Source organism: Haemorhous mexicanus, chromosome 22 (assembly GCF_027477595.1).
Source record: "Haemorhous mexicanus isolate bHaeMex1 chromosome 22, bHaeMex1.pri, whole genome shotgun sequence".
NCBI lineage: Eukaryota > Metazoa > Chordata > Aves > Passeriformes > Fringillidae > Haemorhous > Haemorhous mexicanus.
This window is the reverse complement of record NC_082362.1, coordinates 200,937-222,329: the sequence shown is the minus strand read 5'-3', so window position 1 is coordinate 222,329 and position 21,393 is coordinate 200,937. Positions and strand designations below refer to the sequence as shown.

General features: G+C 55.1%; 1 protein-coding gene across 4 annotated transcripts; it reads left to right on the top strand.

The window, feature by feature from the left end:
• Positions 1-3,185: 3,185 nt before the first annotated feature.
• Positions 3,186-21,256, top strand: MLXIPL (MLX interacting protein like). 4 transcript variants are annotated; one of them, XM_059866100.1, is made up of 18 exons: positions 3,187-3,486; positions 3,627-3,767; positions 9,903-10,009; positions 10,147-10,229; positions 10,437-10,526; positions 10,734-10,778; positions 11,075-11,273; positions 11,950-12,027; positions 15,525-15,697; positions 15,780-16,374; positions 16,977-17,050; positions 17,390-17,564; positions 18,210-18,322; positions 18,484-18,603; positions 18,807-18,934; positions 19,234-19,357; positions 20,486-20,615; positions 21,019-21,256. In XM_059866100.1, the coding sequence occupies exons 2-18, from the start codon at positions 3,637-3,639 to the stop codon at positions 21,150-21,152; spliced, it is 2,499 nt and encodes an 832-aa protein (XP_059722083.1). In that variant the 5' UTR covers positions 3,187-3,486; positions 3,627-3,636; the 3' UTR covers positions 21,153-21,256. The 4 variants fall into 4 exon arrangements, with proteins under 4 accessions (XP_059722082.1, XP_059722080.1, XP_059722083.1 ...); XM_059866101.1 differs by having other exon boundaries at positions 3,188-3,486; positions 3,657-3,767; XM_059866099.1 differs by having other exon boundaries at positions 3,186-3,767; positions 17,393-17,564.
• Positions 21,257-21,393: the final 137 nt, after the last annotated feature.

The following is a 21,393-nucleotide window of genomic DNA, read 5'->3' as shown; positions in this document are numbered from 1 at the left end:
ACCATTCCATGATTTTTTTTAAGTGATACCTCACTTTTCCTAGAAGCTCCAAGGTTGCTGTGTGTTCTCAGGCCTCTCTTGCTCTCTCCAAGAAGGTTCAGCTTGTCCCACAGTAACAGAGATGGGGTGTAGTGAGCCAGCCCTCTCCAGCAGGCTCAGCTTTCTGGGCAAACAACCTGGCATACATCACCATCATGAAACCCAATTAAAATGCAACATCAATGTGAAAAGAAGGGATTTGAGAAGTGTAATATCACCATTACATTTCTGCTGGTCCCCAGAGGGTGCTCTTGCCCAGGGTTTGCCAGGCAGCTTCCTGTGGGAAGGAAGTCTGGCAGACAAGGAGAGCTCAGAAATACTCTACGAGGAGTCTAGCTGCAGGCTGCAATTTTCTTTTCTATGTTCCTTACTCTGTCTTGCTGCTGCATGGAGTGTTAAGATCCTGTCAGCACCAGCTGTTTACACAGGGAATGGGAGAGATGCCATCCAAGGAAAAAATCTCCAATAACCTTATTGCATAGATATCGAATCATGGATTCACAGAATGGTTTGGAATCTTAAAGCTCATCTGGTTCTGTCCCTCTGCCATGGGCAGGGACATCTTCCTCTAGACCAGGTTGCTACAAGCTCTGAGTTCCCATCAGTCAGCTTTTCTTTGGACACACAAAGAATTTTAATGGTTCCAGTCCTCCATCAGTTTATGCAATTCCTGATTGGACTTTTAGTTTCACAACATCCTGAGATGAACATGCGAGCCCTTCCTTTGCCTGGTGCCCCCAGAAACACAGAATCACAGAATATCCAGGGTTCAAAGGGACCTCTGGAGATCATCCACTCCAACCTCCACTCTGAAAAGTGCTGAATAACCACCTCTAACCATTCCCTGTTCCTACTGCATCCATGTCTACACTGTCAGTGCCTGTCACCTCATTCACTTCTTTCCTAACAGTTCTGATCCCTTTTCTTGCAAGGATGCCATTCCCACTTCTGATCACCCATTTTCTTCATCTCTGTGACCTTTTCCAGCGTTTCTCCATCTTTTCTGAGCCAGGCACCAAAGCCACACACACTTGGGAGCTTGTTTTATACGGGGGCAAGCAATATTTTCCTTGCAATATCTGGAGCCTTTTTTACTTTTTGATTACTCATGAACCTTCAGCTGATGTTTTCAGGGAACTGCTTACAGTTACCTTTAGCTCTTGACTAGCATTAATCTAGAGTCCCCAGTGTACTGTGAGGGATGTGCTTCACTTTACCCTCATCAACATTGACTCTCATTTCCAATAGCATCACACATTTTAGGATCCAAACAGCCTTTTACAAAATTCCTCAGCTCTGCAGCCTACCTGTCCCTGTGTAGGACTCCTGCTCTGCTCCCTGGTTGACTGAGGATCTGTCACCCCCTCCCCCAGGCTGGATGTCCTTTGCCTGTGGGATTTCCCTTCTTTGCAGCATGAGATGTGCTGGACCAGGAATGAGGGAGTTGTGATGTTCATGAAAGCCTCACTGATGTACTTCTCTGTTTCCCACAAATAGATGTTATCCCAGAGGACTGAAGTCTGCCTGGGACTGGTGAACAGATGGCAAATGGTTTTGGTGAAAATCCTGGGAAGTCTCTTTTGCACAGCATGAGTGGAATGTGCCCAGAAAGCCTCTGTATCTCTGACATGTTTGTTTCTTTGTGCCTTGCCTAATTCTTAGTTTCCCAGGTCACTCACATGCCCATTGCTACTTTAAAATATATACAGACAGTACTTTTAAAATTACTTCTCTCTTCAACATCTTGACAGGCAACTTGGGACAGGCTGAGGTGGTTGTAATGGATCACAGAGGGGGAAACAAAGCTGCAGACCCACAGAAATCAGGCTAGAAAATGAAGACATGGTTCTTAAGTAAAGAAATGGTCTGAAAGGGAGGTTTGCACCACCCAGTGTAGAAGCTGTCCAACCCAGCTTTTTGTGCATATTCTTCTTCCAGCTCTGGAAAATACCCTGGATAGCTGCCGACCCTTCTTGGACTCACCTGGGTGATATGGAAAGTATTCAGCTCCATCTACAAACTGGACTAGGGTTCCAATGTTTGCAGCCATCTAGTCTGACTTTATCCCACCTATTTATACTGTATCTCCGTCAGAGGCACCTAGAATCTCTGCCTGAGTGTTTTCCAGGTATGCGTGCTCCTTCCAGGCTGTGGGACTGGGAAAGAAGTTGCCAGATACTAGAGAGAAAAGAAATGTTTTAAATCTGAAATTATATGTGCTGTGTCCTTCTGTGGCTCAGGTCAGTGGGCAGATGCTTGCGACGCAGGTCTGGCTGGGATGGCACATTCCACATCCTGTATTTATCCAAGATCCACTGTCATGGAGCAGGGGTTGGTGCATCAAGCCCTGCCTGCCCACCTCTCCCAGGAAACCTCAGCGGTGAAGGCAATCCAGGGTAGATTTAGAGTGGATATTAGGAAAAAATTATTTCCTGTGATAGTGCTGAGGTCCAAGCACAAGTTGCCCAGAAAAGCTGCGACTGCCTCATCCCTGGAAGTACTCTGAGCCAGGTTGGACAGGGCTTTGAGCAACTTGTTCTTGTGGAAGATGTTCGTGGTCTAGTGGAAGGGGAGTGGATTGAGGTGAGTTTTAAGGTCCCTTCCAACACAAATCATTCTAGGATTTGATGATTCTTTGATTTTAAGGACTATATGACAACAAGGTGTGTAAATCCCACCATACTCAAACTCATATCTGTTCTCTCTCATGTTTGTTGTTTGTATCCCCTCTCCTGCTGGATCACAGCTTGGAGCAGACTTTCCTGGGGCCGTTTCTCAGCTTGGCACTTGGCTCAGTGCCTTGGCTTGCACTGTGCTGAGCTGAGTGCCTGTTGCTATAATTTTACCTGTTTGTGTCCCTTAATCTGTATTTGTTCCCTTGAAAGTGCAGGGAGATCCATTAAAGCAGAGGCACTGGGTAAATACTGCCTGCACTTCACTCCACCAGCACCCAGGATCAGTGATTAACTCCAGGTAAACAGAGCCGACTGCCAGCCAACCCTTGGCCACAGCAAGGGGGGACAGGGGACCCACAGTGCTCCTCCCCAGGTGTGTGGGGGAAGTAAAAGCTGGGGTTGTCAGGACACTGCTAGAGCAGGATGGTGGCATGGAGCTGAAGCTCTGGTGCTTGGTGGCCATTGGACATGCCCTGCTGATGGTCTGCCATGGGTGGGATCAGCCACCAGCATTATAAAAAGGGCTGGCAGTGAATCTGCCCTGGGGAACCAACCGCTGAACCCTGGAGCAAGGAACAGATGGTGGCGTGGGCTGGGTGGAGGAGGTGCCTAGGAGGAGGCGTGGTGCCAGTGTTCTGTACTGGGGAGTCCAGCATGTGCTCAATGCCAATGCAGTGTTTGTAGGGCTTCAGCTCAACTGGGACACAGATCACAGTGCTGGTTCAGATCCATAAGGGTTCCCCAGTAGGCAGCAGGAATGGCAGGAACTCAGGTGGGACTGTCGGGACCTTTCCTGGAGCCTCTGGTTGGGCCTTGCCCCGTCTCCGACTCTGACTCTGACTCAGAGGACGCAGCTGTGGGTGGCACAGGACCCAGTGCTGCGACACAGAACTACTCCCAGGTCATCCACAGTGGCCACTTCATGGTATCGTGCCCGCACAGCGACTCACTGCCCCGGCGACGGCACCACCACGCAGAGCCTGAGCTGGCTGATACCCGGAGTATTGACCCGACCCTCACCCGGCTCTTTGAGTGCATGAGCCTGGAGTACAGGTGAGTCCCGGAGCCCTTGTCTGTGTCTTACGGACCCCCAGCCCCCCAGCTAGCTGAAGGCAGGAGGCTAGCTGAGCCCTGTTCCCCAGCCAGGAATTTGTTTCCATCTGACCTCCTCCTCCTCTACTCCATGGGCTGTGATGTGTCATATCCTCAGAAACTGCCATCCTGGGAAGTTTCAGGGAGAAAGAGCTGATGCTGGGTAGTTGGCTGTGGAACCAGGTTAGAAGCTTCTCTGTTCCACATGTAGCTTGACTCTCCTCCATTTTCCCATGAGATCTGGTGTCACTGTGCCCAGCTGTATTTCCTCCATGGCCAGACCTAGCACACTCTATAGAGCAGCAGTGACCCTGTGACAGCTAACATTCAGTTCTTTGGCAACCCAGCCCAGAGTAGGAGTCCTGCCTTCCGTCCTTGACTCTGTCCCCATGTCCTGAGGCTATTCCATGACATGCAGTAGCACTTGGGACTGGATGGATGCACGGGTATTGTCCAAGGTCTCCTGAAACCTTTCCTCCTTCTCTCCTGAAAAATCAGATAGGTGTCTGCATTGTTCCCTTGCCACACAAATTGCCAAAGCCCAGTGACAGCTCTTTGGTGACTACAGGACTGACTGCCTCCTATGGCCATGGTCCACATTCTTGGCGGCAGCTCCCTTCCTTTGCCAAGCCCCAAGGTTTTGAGTTCTCTCCAGCATGGCATCAGCTTGACTTGCTCTGCTGGAGTCAGTGCCAAACTGCTTGTATAGCTCTCCCAAAATGTCCAAATGTGAAAACCTAGATGATGATGTTCTACCATGTGAAAGCAAAACCTTAGCAAAGCAGCCTTGAAGAGGTGTCCATTACCTCATCCAGGATCTCATCCAGTGGCCGAGCTCTCAGGTTTGCCTTGGAGTCCTTGAATGCTTGATGCAATAGGGAATGTGGTCACTGCCAGAACATCCTTGGGGATGCTGGGCACAGAGACAATGCTCCAAGGGTACCAGTTCCCACACAGCTGTGTACCTCTGACCCATCACCATATCCCAGGTGATGGATGGGATCATCCCAGTTTGCCAGCAGCCAGCACAGCACAGCTCTGCTCCAAGGGGCTGGGGAAGGCAGTGCTCTCTGGGAGCACAGGGAGCCTCAGCATGGGGTGACCCAGGTGAGGATCTGCTTCCTGGTTGTGCAGGTCACCCCTGAGTGCCACAAACAGGGGTCATAGAGACACTGGTGGGCTTGATGTCTTTTCCTCTCCCAGCCCCATTCTTTCCATACCTAAGCCCTGCAGCTTTGAGGCTGGAGAAACAGACACTCTCACACCAGGGTGCTCAAGCTGTAGACTCGTGAGGTGCAAGGCAGCTTCAGTGTGCCCCGGGCTCTGGAGCTCCCAGGCAAGTGTCCTGGAAATGGACAGGTAAAAGGACTTTGACAGTTGGGCAACTGTGTGTGACAGGGGGCTGGCCATTCCATGGCAGCCAGGGTTCCATTGCTCCAGTTCTCCTTACTACCTGGACTCTCAGTGGGTCATTTCCTTCCTGCACTGAGCAAGGCAGTGCAGATACTGGCTCCTATGTAATGGGACACTCACCTAAGCCTTGTCCAGCCTGGTCTTGGACACTTCCAAGGATGGGACAGCCACAGCTTCTCTGGGCACCCTGTGCTGGGACCTCACCGCTCTCACAGCAAAGAATTTCTTCCCAATATCCCATCTATCCCTGTCCTCTGACACTGTGAAATCATTCCCCCTTGTCCTGTCACTCTAGGCCCTTGACCAAAATCCCTCTCCAGCTCTCTTGGATCCTCTTTAAGCACCGGGAAGGGGCGGGGGGTGGGGGTGGGGGGTGGGCTTAAAGGTCTCCCCGGAGACTTCACCAGCCTGGACAACCCCAGCTCACTTTGCCTTTCTTTTGCTAATACATTTTTGACACACTTGTAGGCAGCAGCTGGAGAAAGGTATCAGGGTGGGAAAATGTAGCTAAGTGGTTTTGGTGTGTTTCTACATTTAGTGTTGTCTAATTTGATACTTCTCTGCATCACCTGCCATTTCACACCTCCCCTCCCAAGTCAGGTTCCCATAGGCAGCACAGCCACAGTTGGGGTCACCAGCCCAATATTCTCCAGCCCTCAGGAGAGCACCCGCAATTAAGCTCAGACTAACTTCCTAACCAAGGAGAAACCACTGTAAGCTGACACCTGGGAGGCACCTGTGATGTTCCTCATACAACCCTCAAGCAGGGCAGGGCTAGGTCCAAAGCTGGGTCAGGTTGCTCAGGGTCACTTCCATCACTTTGACAGATGGAGCCCTAGGATGTGACCCCACCACTTGTCCAGCCTGCTCAGGGCTGCCCCTCTCCCACAGGGAATTGCTGTCCATGGCTCTAGTTTGGAGTTTACCTGTTCCAATTCTTATGTCTGTTTCCCCTTGGCCTTTCTCAGTGCATGTCTGAGAACTGTCTAGCTCTGTCTCCTCCTTAGGGCAGCTGATGGCAGTAATTCTCTCTTCGCCTTCTTTAGGGTGAACAAACCCATCCCTGAGAGTCCTCTTCTGTCACATATATTAGTCCCCAACGACCTTGATATCCTCCTTCAGGATCACTCCAGTTTGTAAACCTCCTTTTCTGTCCATTGGACACAATGTCCAGACTTGGCCATAGCAGTGTGGAGCAGAGGGGAAAACTATCCTGTCCCCTTGTGAGCTGTGACTGCTGCAGCCACCCATCCTTCGCTGTCTGGGCTCACACCATTTCAAAGGTAACTCACTAAACTTTCCCTAAATATTTTTCAATGGTTATGGCTGGAGTTTTTCCCCTCTCCAGCATTCCTCCTCTGCATTTCACAGACATTACAGCAGTCCTGTCTCAGCCTAAGCAATCATTCTGGGGATATGACTTATCTTCTTTCCATGGGCAGGACTGTGCATCATCCCTCACTGGTAAAGAAACACTCTCTCCACATCAAGGTTTGCTTCCCACAGTAATTTGTTTCTTCAGATCCCCCAAAGAGAGGCAACTCCCCTCTCTGAGGTCTTCCTCCCAAGGCTAGGATGAAGGAGTTCCTTTTTACCTGTATTCCAGGACATTTAGAGCAACTTCCTGCTTAATGATCCTTTCCCACTCCTTCTCCTGCAACATCCTTCATTCCTAGAATGTTGTTTCTCCCTACAGCCCACCTGGCTGCATCTCATTACCCAAAAAGCTGAAGGTGGAGCTGAGCTCCTTCAGGAACTGCTGACATTTTGGCCTTAGCATGAGAAGGCTCATCCTCTCCATCACCACAGTGTGGCCTGCACAATGTCGTGGCTGGTCTCACACCCCTTCTAGTGACTTTCTGTTGGGAATCACTGGCCTGGGGAACATCCTCCTGAAGGAAGGAAAACTGGGGGCAGATTGGGAGATGTGAACTGCAGTCACTCATGGTCTTACCTGGCAACATCTGTGTTGTGCTCCAGAGAGGAGATTTGACAAGCAGGGACATCAGGCTGGGAAGTTTCTTGAAGTATACACTCAGCCTCTCTTGTGATTTAAAACAAGGTCTCTTGTGTGCCAGTTCCCTACTAATTCATCCTCTTGTCAGCCTGTGTCTCCCCTCGGAGAAGTGGAACTGCTGCTATTGATTCTCTAATTCACAGTGTCTTAAATGCTCACACAGGGCTAGTGAAAACCAGGCAGAGACTCCAGGAATGCACTCACTGGAGTTCATCATTCAACCCTATTTTTTCTTGCAGAAGACCTCCATTCTAGGGGGTCTGATGAGTGGGAAAGGCTCGTGCTTGGGCTAAACACACCCATGGTGCACTGCGGCTCTACTGTCATTCATGGCAGAGAGTTGTACTTCTTTCTTCTGTCATTCCCCAAGGTTTGGAGGTTGATCCTGTTCAAGGATTGTGCAGAGGGGCTGGGCTGGTGTGCTGGTGCAGCCCTGCATTTCTCCAGATCACTCCTCTCTTCATACAGCAGCTCCTCTTGCTGCTGATGAGGGGAAAAGTACCCATGTTGCCATGAAATCAGGGACTGCAACACCTGAAACTGCTGGATGGGTAAATGAATCACAGACCAAACAAGGTACTGCTGGACCCATGCCAGTGTTGGACCCGGGCTGAGCCCTGTTGCCGCCTCACCCTATCCCACAAACACCCCGTAGCCAGTGGCACGATCTGTGTCCCCCTCCTTCTGATAGTGTTGGGCAGCAGGACCCCCAGACTGTTTGGGGCACCCTATAACCTTCCCACGGTTCAATAAGTTTGCATCCATCTCCCCAGGGGAGATAATTGCAGGGAAGGGTGAGGCCCTTTTCAAGGCATAACAGGGAGCAAAGATCAGCCTGTTAAGCCCCAAAATTGAAAGGATCATGAAGGGGGGAAAAAAAGGCATTTTATAGTAAAGCTGAAAGGCATCTGCTGCCTCCAGGCCCCACAGCAACTCCTAACCATGGCCCACTGGCCTTGCACGAGGCCAAGGTGTGTCCCACAGCCTCAGGCTGCTCTTTTCAGCTGGCTGTGAGTGAGGAACATGGCCTTGACCAGCATGATCTGGCCATGTGCCCAGGAATCCTGTCCCTTCCATTGGCTCCTCCACTTGGCACCATCTTGCTGTTTGCCATGCATGCTTGGGGAAAGTTCAAAATCCTGGTGATAGCAGAGTGGTCAGTGTCAGCCTTAACTCTCTGTAGGCTCTGTAGGAGTCGCAGGTCCTTCTCCAGCCCCTCAGGCCATGTATCAGGCTGGGTCTCCCTTGGGAGACCATCTCCATCAATTCCTGCACCAGCTCCTAGACACATCCCTGCATCAGGCTCTGGAATTGTAGTGGTCCCCAGTCTTTTCCCTCTGCCAGAGACAGATTTAAAGGCAGGTCAAAACAGAACCTACCAAAATCATTATTTGAGAACACTTAGAGGTTTCACCAGCTTTAATGAACAAGTCAGAGGCTTCATGCACCACTCTCATTCCCAGCACCTCCCTCGGACATGGCCGTGTGGCATCTGGAGGGGCTGGGACCAGGGGATACAGCACCCTGACACCAACTCAGCTTCCACCTTTCCTGCTCCACTCATGTACCAAGGAAAAGTGGGAGTCAAAGCAGCACCAAGATATTTAGGGTACAAACTGTCTGCTGGAGAGGGACATGGCTTCCCATGCAGGAATGCCATGCAGCCTGCAGCTAGCTCTCAAAGGGACCCCTGGAGTACCTGGCATTGCCCCAAGGCCGCACCATGTTGTTGGGAGAGCTGGAGATTTGAAATGGATTCCAAAGTAAGGCAGAGGGACCCTGGCCTCCCCCAGACAGCTCCTGGGGCATCAGGACCCTCAGGACCTCCTTGGTCGCTGCACATGAGGGCCTGTGTTCCTTGGTAGATGGAAACAAGATTAGGAGTGAAATGAGACTTCCTGCACTTCAGGTCCCATCAGGGACACCACCACCACCACCACCACTACAATGAGCTGCAGAACAAGCACAGCCGTCTCTGGGAACCAGGAAATGGGAAGCAGGGAGCTCAGCTCGGACTGGGGGGGCAGATTTGCAGGGATCAATGTGGAGAAGAGGCCAGGGCAGCTCTGACTGAGGGGGCAGGGCTGGTATCACTATGTGTCTGTCTTGAAGCACAGGCAAGTGTCCCTTAACATCCTGAACATCTTTCAGTGTTGTCCTGCCTTCCCAGACCCTCCACAAGGGCTGCCCTTGACTGCCCCAGCTGAAGGCAGCATTTTCAAGCCTTGCCTGGTGTTAAAGGAAGGGTCAGAATTATCTGCCCAAACACTGTGATGAGGCAAGAGGCATTACAGTACATGTCACCACACACCTCAGCAGGAAACTCACCTTCCTGTCCTCCAGGGCCAGGACACAGTTGACTTGGTCAGGGGCAGCAGGATCCCACCTCGAAGCTGGGGTTCAAATATTAAGGAATCGATGCCTCAATGGGCTGTACTTTAAACCAGGGGTTTGAGAAGCCTCCTGTGGGTGTGTGAAACTCAGGATTTAGGTCAGTGCTGTTCCCAGGGTGTGCAGGAGCTTGGAATGCTCCAGTGGGTGCTCCCACACGTGCCTGGCAAGCACTGGCAGCGGAGTCATGTGGCTGTACCTGCTCCTGACCTGCCACCAGGCTAGTGGCCCCTGGTTGTGGTGCCCCTCAGCCTTCCCTTTGCTTGGTGTTTCAGTGGGAAGCTAGTATCTCCAAAGTGGAAGAATTTCAAGGGGCTGCGGCTGCTTTGCTGGGATAAAATTCGACTCAACAATGTGATCTGGAGAGCATGGTACATCCAATGTGAGTATGGGTGCCAGACCCCACTGCCAGGTGCCAGGCTGTGCCAGTGGGATGGGGCTGGCCCTGGAATGACTGTGTACAGGTGCAGAGATAGGGATGGGGCATGGATACAGCCAGCTGTATTCTCCCCTGTGCAGATGTGGAACGGAGGAAAAACCCTGTGTGCGGCTTCATCACCCCTCTGGAGGGCATGGAGGCTGATGAGCACCGAAAACCAGAGGTAGGGCAGGGCCCCTTGCAGCTCTCTGGGGCAGTACCACGGTCTTTGTGGCACAGTGGGGATCTGGGGACACATTGCATTTCATAGATTACATTTCATAGAGACATCTGGAAAAGATGTTTCTGATATGGCACAGGGAAAGCAGCCCAGGCTGTGGGGTGCTGGGGCCAGAGAGCTCAGCCATAACCCCCTGTCCTGCCCCCCCAGGCTGTCGTGCTGGAGGGCAACTACTGGAAACGCCGCATTGAGGTGGTGATGAGGGAGTACCACAAATGGAGGATCTACTATAAGAAGCGGGTGAGTGTCTCTGGCCGTGCTGCTTCCCGTCCTGTGGCAGTGTCAGCAGTGGGATAGAACAGTGTGATGGATGGAACATGGCTCCCTGGAGCCATGGCTGACAGGGCAGGACATGACAGGCTTTTGCCAGCATGGGAGGGGTATGCTGGCTGGCCCCCTGAGCTCTCCCTTGCCTGGGGGATGACCTAGGCTGTCTTTTCCTTCCAGCTCCGAAAATCCACACGGGAGGGAGGGATCTCCAGTCCAAAGCAGGTGAGTCTGCTGAGAAAGGGTGGGAAGAGGGAGAAAGTGGAGCACAGTTTGGACCCCTGCACTGGGCAGAAAGGCAAAGAAAAGCCTCAGGGCATGATAAGCCCATCGGAATGAGATGCTAAGCATCTGGGATGCTGGATTCACCCTCTGGAAGTAGCAATGTGCCAGGCGTTAAGGTTTGGAGGGAGCAAACACTGCAGGGAGCATGGGAGCTGCCGGAGGAGCAGCCAGGGAGCCAGACATGGATCCCACTCATGAAAGGTGTCCACTCGGCTCCTTTGCTCTACCTCATGTAGGATGAGGATGTCTGGAGGCCAACGGAGAAATGGTGCAACCAGCTCTTCTGCAACGTAGTGCCCATGCTGCTTGGGGATGAGGAGGAGGAGCGTGGGAGCAGGCAGCATTTCGATTTGGACACCTTCCTTTCGGACATATCTGACACCCTCTTCACCATGACACAGATGCCCAGCACCCACCAGGCGCTCCCTGAAGATGGTAGGTGCTGCAGACCATGCTTCAGCAGGATGTGGAGGAGGAATCCAGATGTTGTGTCTTGGCTTAGCCCCTGAGAGCTGCCAGCCATGTCCTTTTGGGCAAGCAGGGTCCCCTGGCATCTGCCCTAATGGGGTAGGGGGAAGGGATGTTCCTGTTCTGCCCAAACAGGAGCCACCAGGGGAGAGGATGCTTGAGGAGTGTTTGGGCAGGGTGGGATCATCCCCTTCTCCTGTTGTTCCCTATGCACCAGCATGCTGAGGGCTGAGCTCCCCAGGGACCACCAGCACCATGAAGGACTTTGCCCCAGCCCCCAGGGTAGGTCCTGCTTCCATGGCCACTCTTTGCTGTCCCTACCTGGCCATGTCCCTCAGGCATCTGCAGCTCCAGCCAGGTCCTGTGCCAAGAATCAGCCTTTCACTGGGGTTCCTGGGAACTGGATGAGGCCCTAGAGGTGCTGATGGACAGTGGTGAGATGGGATGGGATGGCCCTGGCTCTCCTCAGGGTAGGCATTTATCTCCCTGCCCAGGGCAGGGTGCAGTGATACAGGGTGACTCTGGGGTGACACAGAGGTGTGGAAGGCAGGTAGGTGTCAGGGCAGTGGTGGGAGCAGCCCTCAAGGTGGGTCTCGGGGATGCAGTATCTGGGCTTTGATGTTCCAGCTGTGCCCTCTTCCAGTGTATGTTGGGAATGCTGACATGATACAGCCGGATTTGGCACCCCTGCAGCCTAGCCTGGATGACATGGACATATCAGGTAAGAGACAGCCTGGATGCGTTACCACATCCCACCCAGCCCTGCACACTGTGACTGCCTAAAATGGGGGGGTCACAGGTTTGGCCTGGCAGTAGTGGGAATTGCTGAGACAGGCAGAAAGCACTGGGCATTTAATGGCATGGGAAAAGCAGCATAGATGGGCAGGGGCTGAAGGCAGAGCCTTGTTGTGCCTGCCTGCCCCTGGAAAGAGCCACAGAAGGAGGTGTGGGAGGGGATTTCTACAAAAAGAGGTGGTTTCCAGGAGTGCTAAAGGCCTTCATTTTGGCTGCAGATAGAGGAAGGACAATTGTCCTCCAGAGGAAGAGGAAACCTCTAGAGAGCAGGTTCTGCTGAGTCTCCTCCTCACCCCACTGCCTAGCTAGCCTGGGTAGTTGGCTTGGAGCTGTGACACTGCGCAGGGCTGTGCTACATCCCCTCGGGACAAGTCACTGTCCCTGCTAGGCTGCCGAAAGACAAATCTGGCTCTGGTTTCCAGCTGTGGGAACACTACCAAGTGGGCAGTGGCAAACTGCCCCATGCTGCCATGCAGGCTCTGAGCTGTGAATGTCCATGCAGCCAGCTGGGACATGTCCTGGTCACAGCAGTGTCCCCAAATGCCAGGGCAAGGCACTGTTGGGGACCAGCTTTGCCCTCTAACATGTCAGAGCTGGTAGCCTGTGCATATTGTGCAGGATGGGAGCCTGCTGGCTACCCAGCTATAGCTACTGGCCTTGGGCAGCACCAGCATCTCCAGACCCCTGTGTGAGCAGCCTGGAGCTCCATGGCCTGTCTCAACTTCCTCTAGGAGGAGAAAAAAAGGGTACTTGCATCATATGGCTGTGGAGTGTTGCAAGACCAGATGCTGGCAGGGAGCAGGCTGGGCACTCTATGTGCCAGGGCAGGTGGTGGCATGGGTGCCCTTGAGATGGATACTCTTGGGATGGATGAGGTGGGAAGACTCCTGCCAGCACCCTCTCAACTCATTTCAACCAGAGATCCCATCAGAGTGAGGCAGGCTGGGAAGAGGGTCTGTTGCCATGACTGGTGATTCATCTTCTGTCCCCTAGTACCGCAAGTAGGCATCAGTTCCTAGAAGGTGTGACAGCTCCAAGTGGGCTAAATTGACACTTGGTAAGTGTTCCTCGTCCTTAGAGGTCCTGTTTGGTGTCACAGCAGCAGCTCCAGCACCTCTCTTGAGCCCAGCATGGCCTCAAGCTCAGCAGGAGATGGCAGGATCATGGTGGTTCCTTTCTGAACCAATATATCAGTTAGGCTGGCTTTTTTCCTGGGAAAAGACCCTTTGTTTCAGGGTGCTTCTTGGCAATGGGATGGGTCTTACTGTAGACCACAACATTACAAGGAATTACAATCCCTTCCTGCTCTGACCATGTCCTGTGCCTCAGCCCAGGGACACTGCTGGGGCTGGGGAGAGTCCCCAGTCTAGCTGTGGCTCCTGGTCTGCCAGGCTTACTGTGTCCAGGGACAGAGCAGCATCCCTTGGGGAGCTTGGAGACCTGTTGATGGGAGTTTTGTCCTGGATGGAGTAGCTCCCTGGGTGATAAGGTGTTACATCAGAGCACTGTGTGTGCCATGCACCCTCTCGGGAGAGTAGGGAGAAAAGATTAGGGTGCTGGGTGCCAGGCAACCCAATTACGTCCCAAAAGGTCACTTTTTCAGCAGGGAAGGCATCTTTGGAGCAAGGATCACCCAGCAGCCTCATGCAGAGCTACACAGGGCAGGCATGTGGGGTAGGCACCATGGGGTCACAGGGCTGTCATTGTGTGGGGTGGTGTGGCAGAGCTCAGTGCCTGTCAGTCAGTGCCTGCAAACCAATCCCCAAATGAGGAAGCATCTCGTGTCTGCGGCGGGTGCTGGAGTGCAGTGTGAGGCAGATGGACAAATCCTGATGGCAGAGGCGAGGGAGCAGTCCAGCCCTGCGCCCTGCTGGCACTGTGCTCCAGGTAGGATTGGTGCTGGGCACTGGGGCTGGGCTGTCCGTCCCATGGGGTGGCAGTGCCCCTGCTGCACTGCAGGGCTCTCCCCAAAGCCTGGGACAAGTGCTGAAGGGTCTTTGGGTTGGAAAGGCCCAATCACATTGGAGAGCATCCCTAGGTTTGAGCAGGATACCAAAGGTGTGGTTTGCTGACCATGCAGGCTCTTCTCCCTTGAGCAGGCTGTGCCCTGGCCATGCCGCACTGCCTCGAGTGTAACAAGGTGATACAACAGTGAGGAGGAGCATGGGCAAGAGCTATGGGGTGAGGAAGGGGTGGGAGAAAGGGAGGAAAAGGCTGCCAGGGTCTGCCAGGCACCTTCCATCCCTGTAGCACAGTTAGAGGTACAAGAGGGTCTGACAGGCATGATGAGAGACACAAGAGGATCTGGCAGGCTGGGCACCACAAATTCCTATAAATACCTGCAGAGCTTCAGCGCTGGTGGCAGGGACATCCTGGTGTGAGCATGGCTGAGGTGGGGGCAATGTGGGGCCAGCTGGACTGCATCCCAGGAAGGCCAAGTTCCTGCCTGGCAGCACTGCGGCACACACAAAGTGCTGGGCTTTGGAGGGGCAGGGATGGCCCTGACATGCTGTCAGGGATTCACCATGGCTGTGGCAGGGGTAAGGGGCACTCTGAGAGCTGACTGCAACATCTTAGCAGTGGCTCTGTCCTGTCTCACATCAGCGTTCCCCTCAGATGGCAGCATATGGCATGCTGGAATCATCACCATGCCCGGTCTCCTGGCATCCCACAGTGCTGACATGTTTGCTCCTCTGGTGTAGATTTAGCAGAGTCTTAGGCCTTTGTGGGTCCCAGCCAGGGCACCCCAGCTGCTGGAGCCTGGACCACAGATGGTGCTCTGAGCATGGCTGTGTACACCAGATCTAGCAGCAGGGCCTGGAGCTGGCACTGCTGGTGCCAGCCAAGGGCTAGAGGGCACAGCTGAGTGCTTCCCAGAGAAGGTGCAAGTGCCTGTCCCCAGTGGCTGCTCAGGCACTGCACCTGTGCCAGGGGCAGCAAACCTAGTGAACCCTCCTAGTCCATCCTACAGGGAAGCATCCAGCAGTGCCATCCATGTTCCACAGTCATCCTCTACATGAAAAACCCTCCCTGTGGTGATGCCAGAACACAGGCACTGAGCCAAGGCATTCATGGGGCTGATGTGCCCAGGGAGACAGCTGCTGAAAGTGTGGGGCCCACCCTTTGTGGTGTCTGGGCATGCGGAAGGACCAGGGTTGTGGGAAGGAGAGAGGAAGGTCACGCGGCTCGGCTTCAGGAAGGCCATGGGATGTGGTTAGCCACAGGCTGCACGCACAGCAGCACTGGAGTGGACAGCACAGAACTTGTTGGCCATGGGTGAAAATGTGTTGGAGCTGCCATGGCCCCAAAAAGTGCACAGTGCCAGTAGCAGGGTATGGTTCCACACTCATGCCCCAGGGCATCCCCCTCCTCTCCAGGCAGGTCCACTTATGCTGGCCACTGTGTCTCTACTTGGCTCTGCAGAAATCTTCACCAGCCACCGGCCACCCCCATCTCAGACACAACCAGGCTACCAGGATCCATCCTGCTTCTCGCCCATGGCTGAGCCCCTGTTCAGCAGTGGGGGGTCCCTGATGGGTGCTCGGTGTCTGCCTGTGAGCCCCGAGGCGCCACTCCTAACTGGCACCCTCCTCCAGGTGAGTGGAATCCCAGCCTGCAGCCTTTGGCTTACTGGTGGTGTACCAGTCACCCACCCTGACCCTGCCATGTCTTCTGCAGCCCAGTGGTGCCTCCCAGCTCAGCCTCCACAGCTCCTTCCTGGGCTCTGAGCTGCCCCTGGCCCCCCTGCCCCCTGAACCCCCCGACGTGGCACCCAGCAGCCTCAGCCCCCAGCTCCGACACAAGCCCACACTGCAGTACGACTTCCCTGGCAAGTGCCTCAGCCTGGAGCCACCAGCACCCCACTATGTCCCCCCCATCCCATCCCCCCGGGCACCACTGCTGAGCCTGGAACCCCCATTCTCCCCCACCTCCGCACCCCGCTCTAAGTTTCCCTACAGCAGTTCACCTGACCCCTTGCTTGCCACCCACCCTGCCTCCCCTCTCTCGAGCCCTTGCTTTGCCCCCTATGTCCCAGGGCTGGGCTATGCCACGGGCATGGGGCCCCAGGAGTACTCCAGCCCTGCTGTCTCCCAGCTCCTGCCCCCTGCCCTGCTGGGCAACCCCAGGTTTACTCCTGCCAAGGGGCCACCCCAGGGTGAGGGTGGGCGGCCCAAGGTGAAGCCCAGTGGCACCAAGGCAAGGAGGCTGCCAGGACACCCCCTGTCCCACCTGCCCGAGCCCAACCCCTGCCCGAGCCAGCTCCTGACCACAGGTAACAGGGTTGGGGGGCTGTGGGGGGACACAGGAGTGAGGTGGGGGGCATGCTGTTGTGGGGATCAGAGTGGGGACCCCATTTGTCCTTGGGGTTGGGACACAGGGAATACTAGGCAGGGCACATGGCAGTCTCCATAGTGGGGTAGTTCCAAACCCAGGGTGAAGCCATGCCTGAGGGATCAGCCCTGGCTTCAGTGGCCTCAGACAGAGATGCGGCCCAGCCCCAGGAGTTGGTAACGGGCACTGCTGGGAAGTTCCTAGCAGTTCCCAGTGTCCCTAGTCTGGTCTCTATGGCCCTGTTGGCACAACAGGCTGGGGAGGTCACTGGAGTCCTGCCTGATATGCTGCCTGTGGGTGTGATGGGACAGTCCCTTGGGCACAGTTATGGCCCTCTGCTTGCTTGAGGAGTGGCTGGGGCTCCCTGCCTGCCCAAAGCTCCTGAGAACTCCCCTGTGAGGAAAACAGACTCCTCCAGAGGTGGATCCCTGTTCTCTGGGGCAATCCAGCAGGGAAGGGGATGCAGCAGTTCTGGTGCAGGGAAGGTCACCCCAGCCCTAAGGGCCCCACACAGCAGCGCCCATCTGCTTTATGCCCCCTCAGCCAAGCAGGACCTGGTGCTGGATACCCCTTGCCCAATAGGTGCAGGACTCATGCCCACGACCCCTGTCTCCGAGGTAAGCACTCAACAACCCCCCAGGTTGGGAATTGCCTTCTCCTGGCTGCTGGGGAAGGGGTGGAGATGGGCTCTGGGAGTCACATTTTGGTGTGGGCTGGACAGAAATGGAGGGAAGGATGGGCCACGTTGCTGGGTGGCTGGGGGTGGCAGGAGTTCCCTGAGTTCCTTCTCCTGTAAAACAACCAAAGCAGAGGTAAGAGACATCCCATTTGCAGGGCCCTTTTTCTGGGGCACTGTGGCTGCCCCTGCAGATGGTGGCAGGGGCTGCACATCCTGCTGCAACCTGGTGTGGCTGGGGTGCTGATCCCCCACCTCCCCTTCCTCTGTCTTCTCCCAGCAGCAGAGCACTGTCCCCAAAGTCCCTGCCACCTTCCTCTCCAGAATGGCTCAGATAAGCCCAGGACTGGCTCCTGGCTCCAGCCCTTCCCAAGTGTTGCTGCACACAGTGGGCACACAGCTGGGCCCCCGGCAAGTCCCCAAGACAGAGCAGCTCTCCCCCACCTCAGCTTGTGGTGAGTCTGGAGCACCCCAAGGAGCTCCACAGGGCACTGGGGCTCCTGCAGAGAGCTTGGACCAAGCACTGTGGGAATTTTCATTTTGGCTACAATCCTGGCTATTTCTATGTACCTGCTGAGCATGGAGGGTTCCTTCTGTGCCCCTTCACCTGCTTCTTTCTCCAGCAGCAAAAGCAGAAATAAGAAAAGACAAAAATGGAGCAAAATGTCGGACCGTGGTTTTGAAACCCCGGAGCTTGGTTTTGGAGCAAGAAACATCCGCTTTCACCCACAGTAACCAGCGTGGCTGCTGGAAACCAGGCTCTGGTGTTGTTCTCAGTTCAGTTTGGTGCTGCACACCACAGCCTTGCTGCCCTCGCAACTCTTTCCCTGCAATTTCCACCCCAAGAAGTGCTGGGAATTTAAAATCTCAAATCCCAGATGTTCCCATTTCTGAACAGCTGTAAAATGAGAGGGACTTGGAATAATGTGTGTTTGGAGGCTGAAGTGGAGCATGCCCATCAGCTGAGTGGGGTGGCTTGTCCTGGGGTGGGGGCAGCACTGTGGGATGCCCCTCTCTGCCCATCCCAGGTGCTGAGATGTCACCTTGTCATGAGTGCTGTTGCTATCCCTCTCTTCATAGCAGCATCTTCCCTTTATCAGGCAGTGACTGGCCCAAGCCCAGCCAGGCTTCCCCAGGACCCACTGCAAAGCAGGGCACTAGCATCTCCCTGCACCAGCCCACGTCCCGTCCAGGAAGGCCCGGGACCACCAAGGTAAGGCAGGAGCTGCCAACTTCATATGCACCCCCCTTTCCTCCTCCCCCCAAGACACCATCCACCCTCACTTCAAGCTTTGGGCCAGCCTGTTCCCAGTGGGGCTGGTGGCCCATGGCTGTCCCCACTGCTGGGAGGTGCCTGATGGTGCTGACCTGCAGCTGGAGAGCCGCCGCATCACACACATCTCCGCTGAGCAGAAGAGACGTTTCAACATCAAGCTTGGCTTCACCACACTTCACAGCTTGGTGAGCACACTGAGTGCTCAGCCCAGCATCAAGGTGAGCACCCAAGGCCAGCCCTGGGCATGGAGGGACATGGCACATCAACCAGAGACACTGCATCCCTGCTGTGACCACAACACAGAGCTCCTCTCCTGCACCCCAGCTTGTGGTGCAGGAGGCTGGAGCACACAGCAGGCACACAGTTCAGCTGTGTGAGGGTGGTCTGGGCCCCCTTCACCTCTCACCCCACGGCCTCCCAGGTCAGCAAGGCCACCACCCTGCAGAAGACAGCCGAGTATATTTGCAAGCTGCAGCAGGAGCGGGCAGCTCTGCAGGATGAGGCACAGCGTCTGCGGGAGCAGATCGAGGAGCTCAATGGCTCCATCAAGTAAGGGGGGCGTGGCCGGGGGAGATGGGGGAGCACTGCCTGCTTTGGGGTAGCCAGGCAGGGCAAGCAGCAGTGCCAGGATTGCAGCAGGACATGGCAGGTCTCCCTGGAGCACCTCCCAGCTCACTGTCCCTCCTCAAATCCTCTCTGTGAGAGGGCTGATGCTCAAGAGGCATGACAGAGTAGGGCCAGGTCCCACACCTGACCTGGGAGGGGGACATTGGCTGGTAACTCCTGCTGAGCTTCCATAGCTCCCAGCCTCCTGAACATGGCCCCACAATACTGGTTGTGCCCCACAGCCTGTGCCAGGAGCAGCTGCCAGCCACAGGAGTTCCCATCACACGGCAGCGCTTTGACCACATGCGCAGAATGTTTGACGAGTATGTTCGCTCCTCCACACTGCAGAACTGGAAGTTCTGGATTGTATCCTTCGGGGCCAGTGCCTGCTGCTCCATCTCACCCTCCACCAGGCACTAGGTGCTCTGGTTCATCTGCTGCTACTGGGTATTTGGGGTCCCTCAAGCTCAGGAGGCTTTGGGGATCACAAGGAGATTTTTCCCAGCCAAAGTCACATGTTGGGAACATGCTGATATTCTGTGGTTAGGAGGGATATTCTGCTCCAAAGGATCAAAAACAGTTGGATAAAGGGTCCTCAGGGAGAAGGGAAGTGGAGCTAAGCTTATGGAGGGAATTGCTCCTGATGACATAGGAACTGGCTCTGAGAGGTAGCAGCCATGGATTAGGAAAGGTCCAGACACAAAGCTGTGGATCTGATGGCTTGGTCTTCATGGGTACATGCCATACCCTGGAAGCACAGGGATGGAGAGGATCAAGGGCCAAGGAACCTGTGGGCAAAGGCTGGATCTGTTCATCTCTGAGCATGGATTAGACACCCTGGGACTCACTGGCAGAGCCTGTGAAGTGTGTGAAATCTCAAGTGGCAGAGTGATGAAAGGCACTGCTGCCCATGGTCCCATCTGGCACAGGGCATCTGGACAAGGCAGAGGTGACTTCTGATGCAGGGCTGGGGAGCTCCTTCCTCAGGACATGGGGTATCATAAAGCCAACATGGGGTCTAGGACATGCTTGTGGTGGAGGTATCTCTGTGGATTACTGCCTGCACAAAATCTGCAGGCTGGTCCCTGCAGGCTGGAAGCAATAGGGGAGCTTATGGGACACACAGGAGTCCTGCCTTGCCCCTGAGCACTTTGCTAGCTGGTTCCCTGACCTGCTCTGGAGGACAGGTCTTGTGTCTCAGCAACCTTTTCTAGTAGCTCCAGCTATGACAGGGGTTTTGCATCTCTCCCACTGCCTACCCAAGTGACATTTATGCCATCAACCCAGCAGTTTGGGCTAGTGCCAGGTGTGGTGCTGTGCTAGGAAGGCAGTCAGCAGGTCTGTTCCATGGCCTGTCCTGCTGTCCCAGTAGTTCTGCTCCAGGTCCCTACAAGAAAGGCTGTCCTGCTGCCATAAGAGGGTGATGCCCACACCTGGGGGGAGCGAGACCATTGTCATAGCAAAGCTGGTCCTTAACTCCTCTGATCCCACCAGTTCAGTATCATCATCCGGCCCCTCTTCGAGTCTTTCAATGGCATGGTGTCCACAGCCAGTGTGGAGAGCCTCACCCAAACATCCCTCGCTTGGCTGGACCAGCACTGCTCCCTCCCAGCGCTTCGCCCAAGTAGGTGGCCCTGTGCCTGGCAGTGGTACCCGGAGCAAGTTGGGTTGGCATAGTCTCCTCAGTCCATGAAAGGCATCCTTGAAAGGCAGAGGGGAAAAGGAGAGGGATGTCTTGGGGGATGGCAGGGCTGATCTGTGGGATGTCCTGGGGCTCCTGCTCAGTGATTTCCCGTGCTCTTGTCACACCCACGTCCCAGCTGAGCCTTAAGTGCCCCAACCCCGTGTCCTGGCAGGGCAGGCTCAGCCCTCCCCAAAGCCCCTCAGGGTGGATTTCCTTCCACCGCGTCTGCTGGGGCTGTGGAAGCGACCAGTCACACCATTCCGGGGGCTGGAGCTGGGACGGGAAGCGCCGTCTTCCCCAGGATGGGTCACGCCTTCCAGCCCCCTGTCCCCTATCCCCGCAGCCGTCTTGAGCTCCCTGCGGCAGCTGAGCATCTCCACCTCCATTCTCAGCGACCCGGCCCATGTCCCCGAGCAGGCGGCGCGGGCAGTGGCGGAGCTGGGATGCCCCGGCGGCGCTGGGACGCCCTCCATCTGACTGCTCCAGGGGCTCCGAGGTGTCCCACGGGCGCCGGCGTGGGGAGCCGGGACTGCACGAGGGCTGTCCCGCCCTGTCCCCCTGCAATAAAGGACTTGCTGTGCCACGGACTCCGCGTGGTTCTTCAGCCCCGGCGCCGCTTTGGGCACGGCCGGGAAGGGCCAGAACCTGAGGAGGGTGACCCCGGAAGGCGTGAAAGCCGGGACTGGGACGGGGGCCAGTGACTGGGGGGAATGAGGGA

Bases quoted from the DNA above. Each gene is read 5' to 3' on its own strand.
- MLXIPL (XM_059866097.1), top strand. From the start codon at position 3,472: ATGGCAGGAACTCAGGTGGGACTGTCGGGACCTTTCCTGGAGCCTCTG. The intron at 11,274-11,949 runs GTAGGTGCTGCA...GCCCTCTTCCAG, and splicing joins CCAGGCGCTCCCTGAAGATG to TGTATGTTGGGAATGCTGAC. The intron at 16,375-16,976 runs GTAACAGGGTTG...ATGCCCCCTCAG, and splicing joins GAGCCAGCTCCTGACCACAG to CCAAGCAGGACCTGGTGCTG.